The 17,677-nt window shown below is 38.1% G+C and overlaps 1 protein-coding gene across 11 annotated transcripts in view; it reads left to right on the top strand.

Annotated features, from left to right (window-relative positions):
- LOC126874906 (neurexin-1) overlaps positions 1-17,677 on the top strand; it is a 598,322-nt gene that overhangs the window by 424,844 nt on the left and 155,801 nt on the right. For all 11 annotated transcript variants that reach the window (XM_050637402.1, XM_050637400.1, XM_050637401.1 and 8 more), the window contains one exon: positions 17,023-17,130. In XM_050637402.1, coding sequence (XP_050493359.1) covers positions 17,023-17,130 — 108 coding nt within the window. The remainder of the gene's footprint in view (positions 1-17,022; positions 17,131-17,677) is intronic.

A 17,677-nucleotide genomic window follows, 5' to 3' on the forward strand; every position in this document is an offset into this window, starting at 1 on the left:
GGGATAAAGGTCCTTGCGGTTCGCCACGGATCCGGTCCCACTACCACCACCAAGCAAGAAGAATTTCTCTACCCCCATAAGCAAACCCAGATCGGGTCTCTTTCGTGCAAACTCGACATCAAACACGAACATCGGCTACCTGTTCCACTGGCAACTCGGTAATTGAGAGAGAGGTATTTGGTTTTCTGTTCTAATTAGGGCACTTGGGTTCCAGCAAGTTGACGGACATCGACACTTGCATTCCGTTTTTGTTCGTCGCTGTTGGTCGCTCGATTCTCCAGGTTTCGCTAATTACGTTGAAAAATTTGATCCGCGTAGCCGTTGACTCGCGGCCAATTTTCCCCGTTAATTAGATCGCCTGCATTTCCACGCGATCACATACACACACACAGATGATACATATGACGTGGAAAATCGACGAATGCTTGTAGAAAATATTGAAATAATTTTCTGTTGGAAAATCTTCCACGAAAGAAAACACTGTAGGAATTTGAGTGGAATTTCCCTTTCTAAATAGTCGTACGATGATGTTACAAGATCATCTTTAGACAGATAAACGTAAACGCCAATAAACGTCAGTTTCTACGTCCAAATTTCATTCTTCACGCAGTTGATGCACAAGTTTCCTTTTCCTGCTGAGGAACTCGTTCCTCGCTTGTGCTGTTTTCCACCAGCTTCCATCAGTTTTCATCGATATAAAACGTACAGAACTATAATTGTAAGAATATTTAGCGAAACAATTATTTTTGAAATTGTAAAATACGAAGTTCTTATCACGTGAACTCTCTTGGCATCTGTCCGAAAATCCTCGCAATCGGAGCTGCAGCATCCACGGCAGATGTCCGCCTCTAATTCTCCTATTTCAAGGAAACTCGCGAGTCGCTGATTTTTACCACGATTATGGTATTCTCTTCCAGTTGAAGGCAGACCGATGATGCGACGATAAGACACGCGATAGTCTGCTCGGAACGCTCGGACCACCGTGTAATTTGAATATCTCGCGATAATAGAGATCTTAACGCGCGTCTTAATTTAAATATCGCGGGAGTTTTCCGCAACAGACACGGACTCGCGTTGATAAGCCTCTCGAACAAACAGTAATTAACTGTAGCTCGAACAAGATATTTCTAGAAATCTTTTATTAATGTACAATTGACCACGTGTTATTTACATCGTAACATCATGGTCGTATTGGTCAATTTTTAAACAAATTTAAAAATGTACACACAGGCTGTGCCAGATATTTAACGAAAGTACGCCTTTCGCGAGAATCAGCAACATCGTTGCGCAATTTATTTGGACCATTTGAACAGGTAAGCTCGAATATTTAGCGAGACCTTCTACGCTAATCGTATGTCTCGGATTGCTATTAACGATTTATGTTTACCATGTCTTTTTACCGATTATAATTTTTATATATTTGTAGTAAATAACAATTTCGTAAATTTGTTACTTTCGTTAAATTTGTAGCAACTTGCGAGTATATTTTCGTTAAAAATTGTGCGAACTGATCTCTTGTAATTTTCTTACTAAATTTAGAGTTAGAAATTATTCGATTTTTCCGATGCGATTATGTTAATATCTCGTGCAGCGGCACAGTGTGTTATATAAGACACGCGTTTATAGAAAATGGAAAATGGAACGCGCGTAGTATGAAAAAATATAGAAAATGTGCAAAGTATAATTGTACAGTATCCGATAGGTGAAACAATTTTCTGCTTTTTTGCTTACGTTTTTAGAAATAAAATTTGCGTAAAAATCTACTGCTAATCTATGGGTAAACGTAGAAATACTTTCGCAAGCCATAGATAGCGAATTTCTGATCGCCTAATCTGTTTTTTCACGTCGATGTTTCGAGCCAAGCGACGCAACGAAAATTTTCATCGAACGTTACGTTCTTTTCGTTGCGCGTGAAATTCGTGTTGGCGGAAGACTTGGAAATTTGCATTGGAGAACTCGGGGCAGCGAATTTTCATGGAATTTTCAGACGAAAATTTTCCATCGGCGCTCTCGCGCGACATCCCACAATTCGGAAGATTTTAATTTCAAGCTTCAAATTCCTGAAATACTTGCAACGAAGGCACACAGCGATAATTCACGCTGCGTCTCGCGCTTTTGCCACTTTAATTAAACAAAGTCCTCGCTGGCAACCGCAACTATCCAAATATCTTGTTCACCGCGCAAGGATCGAGAACGAATTCCTGGCTGCTAAACAAGTCTTTACCAATTTGATCGTTCACCGTTGCTTCGTTCGATTTCCACTGCGCCCGGACACTCGTGGAAATTTCAAACTGAATTCCATGAAAATTTCTCGCGGTGTTGGAAATTTTTTCCAGTTTGAAATTTCAACAATTTTTCTGAATTTCCGGCTGAATTTTTCGCATAAATTTCTCGCTCGTTTATCGATCTCAAGCTTGTTTCGGGCGATTTTTAATTCCACAAGTTGTGGCTGCGAGCTTCGAAAACTTGCGTAATCAAATATTTCCAACGTTGATTTTAATACAGAAAACTTCTCCATCTGTCACTTGGCAAGCATCCGTCGATTCACTCACTGCCTCCGTTTGTTGCATTTTCTTCGAAATTCCTTCGCCGATATTATCGAACTTAACATTTCCAAAATTTACAGCCATTCTATCTGCAAGTTTCTAATTTGCGAAACCCATTAGCCAAGTACAGATGCGAAGTTTCGCTAATTTCCACTGTCTTCTCGGCAGAGTATCTTTGTTCTTGCAGTCCTCGAAGCTTTCGTCGTTAAAATCTGTTCGACATCTTAAATTCCCGCGTGCTTAATCGCATAAACCAACTGACAATCTGTTACTTTTCGAGGAAACGTATTAAGCGTGGAATAACGAAATGCCATTGTAATTTGTGACGAATAAAAAATTACAGCAGACGATGGGGCAAATGAAACTGCGTAATATTCACAGAGAAACTGATAAACTTTTATATTCCAAACTCTCGGTAATAGCGAAAAATGGCAAGCACGTGAAACTTTGGTCTAATTGAAAAATGGCACCAAGTAGCGATTTCGTTACGATGCAGGTGATTCGATAATTGGCGGTATTCCAGTTTATCTTCGTTGGATAAGATTAAAGAACAAGTAGATAAAATTATTTTCTCGTACGATCTAACCAGACAGAAAAAATCGCATTGAAATCAACTTGCGGTAGACACGACAGTCGTAATCAACACATTCACAATTTATTCACATTTCACACGCAAAACAACGTCTGCTCTTCTCTTCTTTTACCTTCGCTGTAATCGGCAGGAAAGCCAGGCAGCATCCTTCTCTACTTTTGGACTTCTTTTCTTCTTCACATTTTCTATTTGCCAAACGTTTGCAATATCCGAACGAATAGCTAAAACGATTTACTCCAAAGTTTCGACAAATTTTGTCAATTTTTTGTCCAGCGCCTAAAATGCCAATTAAATTGTCCACGTGGTCCGAGTTGCAAACCTCATAACGCGCAACGTGGAAAAATTCCAACTTCTGAAAAATAGCTTGGCATAATCTCATACACCAAACAATTATTATTACACGCAAAATGAACAATCCAAGTTGCATCTGGTCGAACGGACTTCAAACGGACACGTATGATACGTTTCGGAAAATTGCTCGCTTCTGGGAAAGCTGAGAGCTCTCGTCGCGCATTCTCGCCACGTGCAGACAAATTTCCACGTGGCTCGGCGCGTTCGCTCCTCGCTGGCTGTGCTTTCGATACTTTGCCATAAAACATTGGCCTAATCCGCGCGTGCACTCGATTCGCTCACAGCAGCCAGCCTTTCGTGTCTCTGCGTAGGGAAAGTTAGGGCGGCAGGATCGGCAAATTATTTATTTCGCCAAGTAATTTAACTTTTCTAATTGATCGTCGCTGCGTCGTCCCGCCGACACAGTTTCGCGGACCTGATTTGCCAAAGCTAAAGTGGCGGGGTGGGGGATGAAGGATCGGTTGACTGGAAAGTCGAAGGGCAAAGGGTGAAAGACCGAGCCGGTTTCGCCATGAAATATTCCGCTTTGCCAGCCACGACGAAGCACCACTTTGCGGTTCCGACTTTCCAGACGAATTTCTGAGGGCCGAGGGTGGAGGAACCACGCAAGCAGAGGGTTGGCGTTCGCCGCTGGAGTAGCTGCGCGAGCGGACAAGAAGAGGAGGGAGAGAATGGCCAGCCGGTCTAAACGAGATTTCTCATTCCCGGCTAATTCGAGAGATTTTACCGTGGAACGAGTTCTATGATTCATCGTGATGGTCCTCGAGGAATCGCAAAAATGGCCCGGTCTCGCCAACTCCTCTGCTGGCTCGGCCAGTTTATTTCTCAAGTGGACATTTGTTTCGTGCAGGATCCTCGCCCGCCTCGGTACTTTCCTCATATTTCGCCAACTTATTCGCTCGAACGCTTCGACTACGCGGATTACACTGACACGTGGTAGAATGATAGCGCAGTCAGGTGAACGTTCACACGGGCATCCGAGTGACGGAAAATACGTTGCAAGCTTTCGATCATAATCGGCGTTGGGCCGCGGATGTTGACGCTTTTGGGGGAAATTCGAGACTTAAATATAATTAAAAATATATTTTATTTGACATCTAGAGGCGGGGGGAGAAGGTTTTCTGTTCAGCAGATGTTGAAAAATTCTCAAAGCAGGCAAAGTAGCTCGGGTTGATATTGAAACGCCCACCTTTGCTTTGACAGTATCGCAAACATCTACACTAAATTTGTCGTAAACAGAATTGCAATTAACTCGGTTAATTGTTTAATTATATTCCATTAAATCTTGTCGCCTGTTACCATCAATCGTAAGGTGTGTAAATGTAGGTGGCGTGATGGCAGCGGCAAAAGGACAGGAGGACTCCTTCTCGTTGACCAATTTTCTACTAATTAACAGGGTAAGCAATTAATATGCACTTGAAGGAAGATAATGAGCTCGTTAAGAGGGCGAACGGAATATTCCTGTTGACGATAGAAACCGAGTCGCTCGTTTAAGTTTTCCGCTGTCTTGGCTCTTCTTCGCGTTTCCTTTTCCCGGTTTCTTCATCTCCGGAGCGACACTTCAGTCCACGATTCCTCGTCCTGAAATTTCCTAAGATTGAAGCGATGTAGAAGGAAAAAATAAAAATAAAAGGAGAACCGGTCGACTCGGTTTCACTTGCTATTTTCTTCCTACGCTTTTCCATCCGAGTGGAATATTCGGTTTCTCGTTCTCCCTTTCAATAAACATATTTTACAAATTGATTTTATCGAATGCTATCGAACGAATGAACGCGAGTTTCGCAGGGTCTGATTCCATATTCAACGAACGGAAAGCTAAGCGAGTCGATTCTATTCGAAATAGGAGGAAAAATAACAGAGGAAAAATGAAACGATTCTTGAGCCAATTTTTCCTTCGAATTCTGTTTATCTATTCGATGAAAATATACATTTTTCCGCAAACGTTAGATGTCGCGTTGTGTTTTTACATTTCAAGGAAAAACTCGACTTTTTACCTACGCTTTTCCTGTACACATTTTACTACAAAATTACACATCGAATCGGAATGACTTTAATCTTCGTAATCGTCACAGCTACGCGTAACGTGATAACGCGATTAAATCCATTTTTTTAAAACGATAAAAAACTGACGCTTAGAATCGTTGGAACCTGTGTTCAATCATTTTCTTAGTTAACAAACTCTTTATTTCATTTCTGAATTATAAATTAGATTAAGAAGAGTCTTCCTATCTGATAGAAAGATTCCCAACGTCAATGCGCTGATATTTAAATAAAAATTGTAATATACTCAATGTATAATAACAATATATTATCGCTATTGTTATCTTAATACGAAATTTAGATCTGCAGTCTGTTAATTTCGTAAAAAGCAAGTAAATAACGAACGCAGCGTTCAATTAATAATTCATTATTATTTTATACGCTTTGATCAAATCCGGATATTATTACGATCAATCAAAGTGTTCAAATATTTGCGAACAACGGGAATTTTCAACGCTCACGAAGGATATGAAACGTGTATTTTACAGGAAACATCGGTAGATAATTTCATTTGGAACGTTTAAGAAATTCGACGTACGTTTTCGAAGGAAGAATTTATTTCAAAACTGATGGAAATATTCGCTGACGGATTATTTAATGTGGTTGAACGTTGCGTTTGTGAAACTCGTTCGGAATTTCATTTCTTCCTCGTTTCCGCGTACTTGTATCTCGTATGAATATCTATCCTACGAATTATATTATAAAATGTCTGTGTGTCACGCGCGATGAGGTCATCCCTGAGAGATCGTACGTTTTAATCATCAAAAAATATTGTTTCTTCGATAAAATCTTGCGTCGTAAAATATCAGCACGTTCCTACATTCACCTTCATTACACCGATCTGTATCTACGTTTTAATTAAACTCAGCTATAAATTATAAAATAACAGATGCTCAGTTCTTATAAAATCTATTATCAGTTCAATTTATTATCAGTTCAATTTATTATCAGTTCAATTTATTATCAACTTTACGCTGAACGATATTTTTCATTTCTCAGTTTCGTAAAAATGCCTCGTTATGTATCCAATTACGTAACTTCTTAACAACAACAATATTTATACCGCAAACTTCGTTCTTGCGAGAAGCGTGAAAATAAAGAACGATGAGTAAATTTCACAGTTTTATATTTTACATTTTATAAAACAATTTGATCTCTGCTACATTTTCGTTCGTCGCTATACATCAAACGCGCGATAATTAAATACAGGGTGGTTGATAACTGGTGGTACAAGCGGAAAGGGGTTGATTCTACGCGAAAAAAGAAGTCGAAAATATAGAATAAAAATTTTTCGTTCGAGGCTTTGTTTTCGAGAAAATCGACTTTGAATTTTCGGTCGGTACGCGTACACTTTATCGCGTCTCGTTATAACGGATCTCACTGTAGACAATTGATTTAATATGGCTCCATAAATAAAAGTCAAGCGGAGTTAAGTCAGGAGAGATTCGATCACATTGGAAGTGTTTATCAACATAACGTCAATCGAGACAACGATCTACAGTGAGACGTGATAAAGTGCACGCGTACCGACCGAAAATTCAAAGTCGATTTTCTCGAAAACAAAGCCTCGAACGAAAAATTTTTATTCTATATTTTCCACTTCTTTTTTCGCGTAGAATCACCCCCTTTCCGCTTGTACCACCAGTTACCACCCACCCTGTATACGTGAAATACATCGAATACAACTACGCCCGATGTATCAGAGTACCTGTCAGAGTTGGTACACACGCGGCTACGTAACTTCAGCTCGCTCTTCTCAACAAACTCGTACGAGGTTTTCTTTCGCCGACTAATTTTCCTGCCACCTACTATGGCACGATCGATTTGCAGAGTCGACTAATGAACGAACCGGTAAACACCGAGCTCCATTCCATGTTGGAATGCTCAAGGCGTCGAGGATTTCTCATTTTCAATCGCGTTTGCCTTCTCGTTTTCCGGCTTTTTAATCTTCCCAATGTTGTCGCAGTTTAATCGTCTGATAGCTATGTTCGGATTTCTTTAGCTCCCTCCCCCCTCCCCCACTCTCTTCCGGCGCCATGTTAATTTTTCTTTTTCCAAAGGAAATTTGCTCGCCGAACTTTATGAAAAGTAAGTAAGGAAGGAGTACGTAACTGATCAATGAGAGACTGCGTTATAGGATTTCAAAGTTTGCTTTGCCGTAATTGGTCACTTGAGCGAAGAATAAATCACTTTGAAGATATTTTGAGGAATCGTGGCGAACTTATTGTTTGCGAACAAGGTATTTATTTATTATACGTAAATTCTGAGATATTTTTACGAGAATCGCAACTTATTTTTCGCGCAGTCGTATCGCAACCACTTGTTTCGAACTATACGAACGTTCTCGCTCCTCGAAATGTATCCTTTCGATTCGTGAAATTTTGTGAAATTCCATACAAATCACTGGAATAAAAATTATTCCGAACGTTTTTATCGATTAAAACCGTTAAAATTTATTTATTCATTTAGAAAATGATTTCGATACTGTGGTACAAGTTCATAGTTGCCTCTACAGAAATGTCTACCTTTCAAAGCAAATTTAAGTTTTCAAAAAACGATCAGAAATTTACCTTTTGTTATTTTGTCAAAACTAGCACATTTGCAGTGTTCTAAGAACCTAACTTGGATCATCGAGTTTCCTCAACTCGAATTTTCCCCAAAATTATATCGAACTGAATTGTTTCAAGGAATTAACTTACATTTTTATTTCTGAAATTCGTTTAATATCTTCGAGCAAATTTCTTCGCCGTGAATCATCGCGATCGTCCGCAGTCTTTAAACATCGATCTACTTTCATTTTCGCTGTGGTTTTATCTGGTTTTCCATTTTATCGCCGCTCGACGACAAAGCAATTGGAAGATTTTCACCTTCGACCGAAGATCCTGCTATTATAAATCGATTACCAGTTTCGACCAACAGCTTTAAGTTTCTTAATTGTAACTCGTGGCAACTTGCTACTATAAGTTGCACCATAGAAGCCTGCAGGTTGCAACTTCTGAATTACGTCACTGCTGCTGTAACTGGAGCCGCGAGAACCTTAAGTTGCTGCAGTTTGAATTAAGTTGCATCTGTTATAATGATGGAAATATCAGAAATAGCTTCTTAATTAGTTCAACATCGTTTGCAGTTGTTACGCGACAAGGCAAGCAGAAGAAAACATTTTGTTACATTAAATACAACAATTTTCTACGTTGTCGCCTGATATTTCTGCCAAATGTAAAAAGACGTACGAAGAGATACGAGAAACATAGTTGATGAAAAATCATTCCGATCGTGAAAAATTAACAAGTCTGTAAAATTTGTACGAGAAATATCGTAGTTGATATCGAAAGATTACAAATATTAGTTAAGAATTATTAAGCTTATTAATATTTATGTGAAAGTTGGAACCTTCGCGCTTTGTCCTTATGTTCGTCCCTATGTTTTATTATTTTTATCATTGTTATTATCTTGTTACTTAGAATCGTCTTATTATAAATATTCTAACGTCCTTTGTTATCGTCGTATTGCTAAATCCTCGTCGACTCTTCTACACCGTCACAAACTTTAGGATAAATGAATTTTACGCGAAATTTCATGCGTCATCGATGCATCGGCTAATGAAATATAATAAAAGCAAGATCACTCGGAGGAATTTGAAATGCTGCTTTGAATTTAGAAGCACGTCGAACCGGTTAAGATATTCCTCGTTTCGAAGAAGCTGCGGAGGAAACACGTTCGATAAGATATGAACGCGTTGCGGAAAATTCACGAAGCCGGATGAAGGACTAACTTGTGCTGACAGTTCCCGATATTCCCACAGGAGCTTCGCTTCGTTAGCGTGAAGCTCTGATACAGCGAACTGCCGACGTAATTTTCTTAGACAAATCTTTGACTTTGTGCGCGCGGGATCATCTCGTGCAGAATTGGCAAGAAAAAAGAAAGAAAAATAATCGATAGATTCGATGGGTATCGGAGGAAGAATGTAGGTTAAAAAGAAAATGGAAAGCTGATCGCCTCGATATTTTACTTTTACCTGAAAGATATACCATGGGTACAATTTTTATTCTATTCTGAAGGTTTTCTCGAATAGTTGAAAATGTAACAATCTATGACGCGGTATTCCTTTGACGAGAATATGAAAAACAAGCTTTCGCGCTCTTCCAGTCGTTTGAAACTATAAGCCCAATGGTATTTTTCAACGCTTGACAAACCTGCCAAGTTCGAGGAGAAGATCAGACGACGTTCTCAATAGGTGTGATTTCTCGTGCAAGTTCTTCACTAGAAATTTTCTTAGCGCGTTAAACGTCGTTTCGCTTGTTAGAGAAGGTCGCACGTGAAAAGACCAGATATTAATAAAAGAGCGGAGGACTATAGTGTTAAACTGGGAACAAATGCAAAACGAAAGACGAGATGCAGAAGGACGTTGCAGCGAGGGCGAGCGCCACGGACCGAAGTTGTTTGCCAGTTACTCGACAAGGATAGAAAATACCAGGCAAACAAAAGCAGCAAGAATAAATAATGAGTCTCGTTACCGTGAGTTTTCAAGCTGACTCTTCATCACGAAAATTGGCCTCGCTGTCACGGAGCTGCAATTACACTTGGTGCAGCCCGCGTCGCGTCTCTCCCCGAAACCGCTCTGAATTCGAAATTACAAGCTGCCCCGCTTCGAAAGACAATCGGCCAACACAAAGGGCGTTCGTTCCGCGCACAGCTTTCGGCTACTTATGCGGAACCTGCTGGACGAATAGCGGCGTCCGGTTCTTCCCGGCTAATAAACGAGAGACCGGCTATTTTCTAAAATGAATTTCAAACCGAAATGAAAAGATGCCGATCGAAGTAAAGTTGAAACGAAAGATGACAACGGGTGGTTCACTTGTTCTCCAGTTTTTCATGGATTTTGTTGACAATCGCGAAGAAACACCATGAAGTTCGATGATTCGCTGGGCTCCAGTAGCGTAACACGATGCAGTGTCAGACCGAGCGAATCTTTTTTGTCTTTCACGATTTTCCGACGAAACCTTTGGCATAGACGTATTCGGGAGATGTTTGGGATATAATTTGCATTTCTTTATCTTTTATTAAGGCAAGCAAATGTACGTCGAATCGTATTCGGTGTCTTGAGAAAAATGTGACGAGCGTGTTGGGTAAACGTTTCGTTGATCGGAAATCAAAATGAAGAAAGTTTGTTCGAAGAAGAAATCGCAGTGTTTGTATTTTATACGTCGCTGAACTCATCTTTCTCTCTTCGTCGTTCATTCGCGTTCTTCTCTTGCACGTTTTGGTAAACATTTTCTTGCCCAATCGCGCAGACTGATTTTCAGACCACCTTGTATGCTCGAACACAGCTACGAGCTGCTTTCGAGACTCGCATAAACTCTATCTATTTTTCGATAAAGCGATCAGGCTACTTTGTTGGTGCTTTCGTCAAGACGAGAACACGGACAATTACGTTATGTTTGAACTATTATAGTCTTGATATTGAAGAGTAAAATGGCCATATTTAAAGCGAGACAGCGTTAAAAGATGAACTGTACGAACAATGCAACTCACGCTTAACCGCTATGAATCCACATCAAACGAAATAGCTGCTATAGTGGTGGTTCGCGTTCCTTTCGCGGTCTCCTACTGTTCTCGTTTCTCTGAACTACCGAACGACACCGTAAAATCCTGTCACGTGTTCTCGTCGCATTTTCCGGTGAAACAGATGTCCGATAACTCCTTCTAGTCGTCAGGTCGAGCAGTAAAGATTTTTTATTTAAACGCGCAGCAACGTGCCTCGTGTTATAACTTACACGTCGAAACGTTTCAAAGAACAAACCCGCGAAGATAATATTTTCGAGTCCTGAACCTGTTTAATTGTTTCATAGTAACTTGATAATTTGACGTAATCGCAGACTGCTGGTAAAAAAGGCGGCAAAATTGAACAATTTTCGCTTTTCATCGGAAAACGTTCTTTCTTTTATATTCATTAAATTACGCATCATTTATTTTGTACTATTAAAATAAAGACCACAACGTTTGGCAGATTAGGTTTCACGTTTGTATAAAGATGCATTGTTTAAAAGACATGTTTGTAAAAGAAAGACACATTCGGAGCACAGCAATGGGAAACAACGTAGCGTAGAATTGAAGTGGAATTTTCCTTTCCTAAGAAGGATAACGTTAGAGGATGACGATGATGATAATTCTTGCTCGATAATACCAGAAGATGGTGTCGCAAACTCGTCTCTACAGAGACAAATATTCTATAAATAGGAATAAGTATCGGTGAATTATTTCTTGGCTTTGGTCTATGCCATCTACGTAAACGAATAGGGCATTGAGTTTCCTTCGAAACTAAGCAGTGCCACACGCAGATACAATTTTATTTTTCATCAATTTCGATGCATAAGTTTTCTTTCCTTGCCGTGAAACTTGTTTGTCATAGTATTTTCTACGATACTTCATACTCTTCGATTAAACTCTTTAATTTAATTCTTTGACTCTTTATTATATTGTCATTTATTATAGATTTATTGGGAATTTTACTCTTGTGAGCCATCATGGGTGAATTTTCACTCTAAACGATAATATTCTAGAAAATGATACATCTAATATATCATAGATCTTAATTCTGGTAGATCGAAGATCGTTAATCTTAATAATCTTATTAATCTTCATTGAATAATCTTAGTTGAGTAGTTAATATGATTAGGTCAATTACTTTCTATATTTTCAATAGATCAGTAGATTGCTAATCATAATAATCTTCATTGAATAATCGTAATTGAGTAGTTATCGCGTTAAGACGATTAGGTCGATTACTTTCTATATTTTCAGTACATTAGTAGATTGCTAATCATAATAATCTTATTAATCTTCATTGAGTAATCGTAATTGAGTAGTTATCGCGTTAAGACGATTAGGTCGATTACTTTCTATATTTTCAGTACATTAGTAGATTGCTAATCATAATAATCTTATTAATCTTCATTGAGTAATCGTAATTGAGTAGTTATCGTATTAAGATGATTAAGTCAATTACTTTCTATATTTTCAGTGCATTAGTGGATTGCTAATCATAATAATCTTCATGGAATAATCGTAATTGAGTAGTTATCGCGTTAAGATGATTAAGTCAATTACTTTCTATATTTTCAGTAGATCTTAATAATCTTGTTAATCTTAATAATCTTATTAATCTTCATTGAGTAATCGTAGTTGTGTAGTTAATATGATTAGGCCGATTACTTTCTATATTTTCAATAGATCAGTAGATTTGCTAATCTTAATAATCTTCATTGAGTAATCGTAATTGAGTAGTTATCGTGTTAAGATGATTAAGTCAATTACTTTCTATATTTTCAGTAGATCTTAATAATCTTGTTAATCTTAATAATCTTATTAATCTTCATTGAGTAATCGTAGTTGAGTAGTTAATATGATTAGGTCGATTACTTTCTATATTTTCAATAGATCAGTAGATTGCTAATCATAATAATCTTCATTGAATAATCGTAATTGAGTAGTTATCGCGTTAAGACGATTAGGTCGATTACTTTCTATATTTTCAGTAGATCAGTAGATTGTTAATCTTAATAATCTTCATGGAATAATCGTAATTGAATAGTTATCGCGTTAAGACGATTAGGTCGATTACTTTCTATATTTTTAGTACATTAGTAGATTGCTAATCATAATAATCTTATTAATCTTCATTGAGTAATCGTAATTGAGTAGTTATCGTGTTAAGATGATTAGGTCGATTACTTTCTATATTTTCAATAGATCATTAGATTGCTAATCATAATAATCTTCATTGAATAATCGTAATTGAGTAGTTATCGCGTTAAGACGATTAGGTCGATTACTTTCTATATTTTCAGTACATTAGTAGATTGCTAATCATAATAATCTTATTAATCTTCATTGAGTAATCGTAATTGAGTAGTTATCGTGTTAAGATGATTAGGTCGATTACTTTCTATATTTTCAATAGATCAGTAGATTGCTAATCTTAATAATCTTCATTGAATAATCGTAATTGAGTAGTTATCGCGTTAAGACGATTAGGTCGATTACTTTCTATATTTTCAGTAAATCAGTAGATTGTTAATCATAATAATCTTATTAATCTTCATTGAATAATCGTAATTGACTAGTTATCGCGTTAAGACGATTAGATCGATTACTTTCTATATTTTCAGTACATTAGTAGATTGTTAATCATAATAATCTTCATGGAATAATCGTAATTGAGTAGTTATCGCGTTAAGATGATTAAGTCAATTACTTTCTATATTTTTTCAGTAGATCTTAATAATCTTGTTAATCTTAATAATCTTATTAATCTTCATTGAGTAATCGTAGTTGAGTAGTTAATATGATTAGATCAATTACTTTCTATATTTTCAATAGATCAGTAGATTGCTAATCATAATAATCTTCATTGAATAATCGTAATTGAGTAGTTATCGCGTTAAGACGATTAGGTCGATTACTTTCTATATTTTCAGTACATTAGTAGATTGCTAATCATAATAATCTTATTAATCTTCATTGAGTAATCGTAATTGAGTAGTTATCGTATTAAGATGATTAAGTCAATTACTTTCTATATTTTCAGTAGATCAATAGATTGTTAATCATAATAATCTTAATAATCTTCATTGAGTAATCGTAATTGAGTAGTTATCGTGTTAAGATGATTAAGTCAATTACTTTCTATATTTTCAGTAGATCTTAATAATCTTATTAATCTTCATTGAGTAATCGTAGTTGAGTGGTTAATATGATTAGGTCAATTACTTTCTATATTTTCAATAGATCAGTAGATTGTTAATCTTAATAATCTTCATTGAGTAATCGTAATTGAGTAGTCATCGTGTTAAGATGATTAAGTCAATAACTTTCTATATTTTCAATAGATCAGTAGATTGGGGTTAGGTGCTACAGGATTTTGTTTTAGCAAAGGTAAAAGCAAGGAAACTTGGTTCGAATTCATTACAGTAGAACCTGCGTAACTCGAATCTCAAGAGAAGAGTTTAAGTCGTCGAGTTAGGAAGATTTTAAAGCTTATCGGAGCTTGCCTTCTGGCAATAAAGAAGCTTTCGACTTATAAAGAAGCTTTATTATCAGCTTTATTCTACACGTGTTGGGTTTGTCCTTTTATAGACGTTCAACGACGCAATGGCACAAATTAATGATAGAAATTATGAACATTTGCTTTTCAATTGACTGACGAAAAACTATCAGTTTACATGAAAAAGCACACGGCAAGCTACAAAGATGAACTGCGATTCTTCGAATTGAATCGAGTTACAGAGATAAAACAAGGCGTCTGAACGTGAACGAAATCATAATTTAATAACAAAATTTATATTCTTCGATTATATTTATATTTTGCATATTTATCTATATAGAGAAGAAATTACAGCAAATTTCTTTTTCCATTTATACGAAGCTCCCTACAACTGAGCCCAGTAGAATGAACAAAGTTGTAGTCCCATTGCACGTAGCTTTTCGGAATTGCAGACGTTCGAGCTACCGAGGTTCTACTGTACCAGAATCTACACGACAGAAAGAAATTTCCATACGATATAACACGTTAGAAAATTTCGATCGTCGATTTTATCCTATCAACGATACGTCGCTTAATGTTACGAGAAAGGGAAGATTCTATTTGCAGAGTAGAATTGAAAAACTAAATATCCACGTCGAGAGAAGAAGAAAACTTTTCTTGCTATCTGTTTCCCAGAACCACTTTCGATCTCCCTTCCAACTTGTAAAACGCGAGCTTCTCTACCGCGTTTCTTCCGAATCTTCGTGTACCTTACCCAGACACCTTCCGTCTCGTACGAACCTGCCAGACTCGAACAAAACGTTGAAAACCGTAGATCATGTGATAGCAGCTACAGCTAAACATTTTCCAATTCAACTTAACTCAAGTATCCTAAATCCAACACCGACACTCGACGTTGCTCTCATCACACGAGAACTCTATTTCGATAGGAAAACTCGTCGAGAAATCGTATCGTTAGATCGTCGGTGACACGTAACAGTTGTGAGCTCGATCTTCGGTTAATCTCGAGACGCTGCATTTGCATTTGCATCGTACAACTAACGCGTTAGAAAAGGAAGATGAAGACGAAGATTCTCGTAGATACAGACTGATAAATTGATAATTACGAGTTAAATATTACAGCATCGATCGTCTAACGCTGTCATCGAAGCTATGCAACTCGATGATCATCGAGAAATGTATAATAGCTCGTCCATTCGCTCAATTTTGCTCAACCAAACTTAACACACTGATACGCTCTGAAAAGCGTATAGTCTGAATTCCCACGTATTTGTTGGATTATTTAATAAACAATTGGGAGATTCAGAGGAGTATAGCATTTAACAAGTGTGAGATTTAATAATAATAATAGTATAAATGTATATTGTAAATTGTATGAAAGGTCATCATCATCGTTTGCCTAATGTGAATCACTCGGCAAAGGACGAGTGAAATCAACTCGATTGCTACTATTTCCAATATTATTTTCAACTGCTGCGCTATATTTAACAGACTGAAATTCCATTTTCGACCGCCTCCTCGTTGCCGAGTAAAAGGTTTTCAAAAAATTGTTTAAACATCGGTTTCTTACTGTTCAAACATGTAACGTAAGAACAATGTTCGCAACGTTTTGTTTGCAGCATCCATTGATTCCTTTACTGTTTTGCTTAACAGTTAACATTTACTTTAAGATAGCGCATCAAGTATAATACGTAGGACGCTGATTAGCGTCTGTCATCGTCGATGTGTCGAGCTGATTGCATAGACGTAGAATGAGAATGAAATTCAGGTGTCTTGAAATTAAACAACCTGATTGAAAAATCCGCACAAAAATGGGAACTCTCGCGCGATGTCACCGTACGATCCAACGATAGCAACCGAAGGACGAGGCAAAATCGCGCGACTCGCGGCTAATTGTTTCTCCCGTCTCGTCACGGATCTGACGTTGTTAGTCCTTTTTCTCTCCTAGGCCGGTTTTTTTTTGTTTTTTTGTTTTTGTTTTTTTTTGTTTCTGTAAATCCGAGAAACAAGCAACAAATGGGTCGCAGGAGAATTTTGTGGCGATGGGACACGCGGCCGAGACGGAACTGCGGTGAATTTCTCGATGGCGAAACGTAAATCAGTCAGCCGCAGGAGACTCGGTACCGCAGCGAAATTGAAGTAAAAATTCCACGAGCACGAGAAACGTGATTATTTAAGCTGTCATGCATGATGAATGGACTCGTGCACGACGAAGAGCAGGAAATTTTGGATTCCGAACACGCTGGACCACCGACGCTGTCCATGTTCTCCATTCTTCTTCAGGACGTCGAGGGATTTCGCTCTTCCTTCCGCCTCTCTTTCTCTTTCTTTTTCTCTATCTATCTATCTATCTGTCTCTCTTTGTCTTCCTTTTCTTTCTGTTTTACGTCTTTCAGAAGTGGTAGCCAAGAGTGGAAGGTATTAAGAGACGTATGTCTCCTGTGTTTCAGGTCCTGCCACCTTGGAAGGCGGCCAAGTCCGGCAGTATATCCTTCAAAATCCGGACCAACGAACCTAACGGCTTGATCATGTACAGCCGTAGTGGAGCTCACACGAGGGTATGTAAATTTCGTTTGATATATTGTTTCTTCCTTTCTTTGCTTCGTTTAGTCGGCGGACTGAGCGTAGAAAGTATTCGTAAAAGCATTCGAAAATACTTTTAATTGTTACGTCGGACGACACTCTACCTAAACCAGGCCACATACCGCGGACAAGATGGTAGTCGGATGTCTTCAGATCCTTACTACGTAGCCTCGATAGTCTCAAGTACCCTCCATAAATCTCAGGAACTTTCTAGTCAAGGTCCTTCAGACCGAACAAATATTCTTTCACTGAATTGTTTTCTAAAGTTTATCGTCCACCGCGGGTTGACGCGGGAAAGTTGCCTTTTCTCACGTACGAGGCTTCTCACTAGCAACTTTATCTCGAGGGCGGTTAGCATCCTTCCTCGCCCACCACCATAGCAAATAAGCAATTAACAACGAAGCCTATTTCCCTCGCTCTCCTAGCCAAAATTGTCATCGACAAATCCGATGATCCCGTGCGCTGGACACACCCATCCTCGGCTTACCTCCGCCATAGCATCGTCACCGAACTTGGCTGATT

Source organism: Bombus huntii, chromosome 17 (assembly GCF_024542735.1).
Source record: "Bombus huntii isolate Logan2020A chromosome 17, iyBomHunt1.1, whole genome shotgun sequence".
NCBI classification, from domain to species: Eukaryota; Metazoa; Arthropoda; class Insecta; order Hymenoptera; family Apidae; genus Bombus; species Bombus huntii.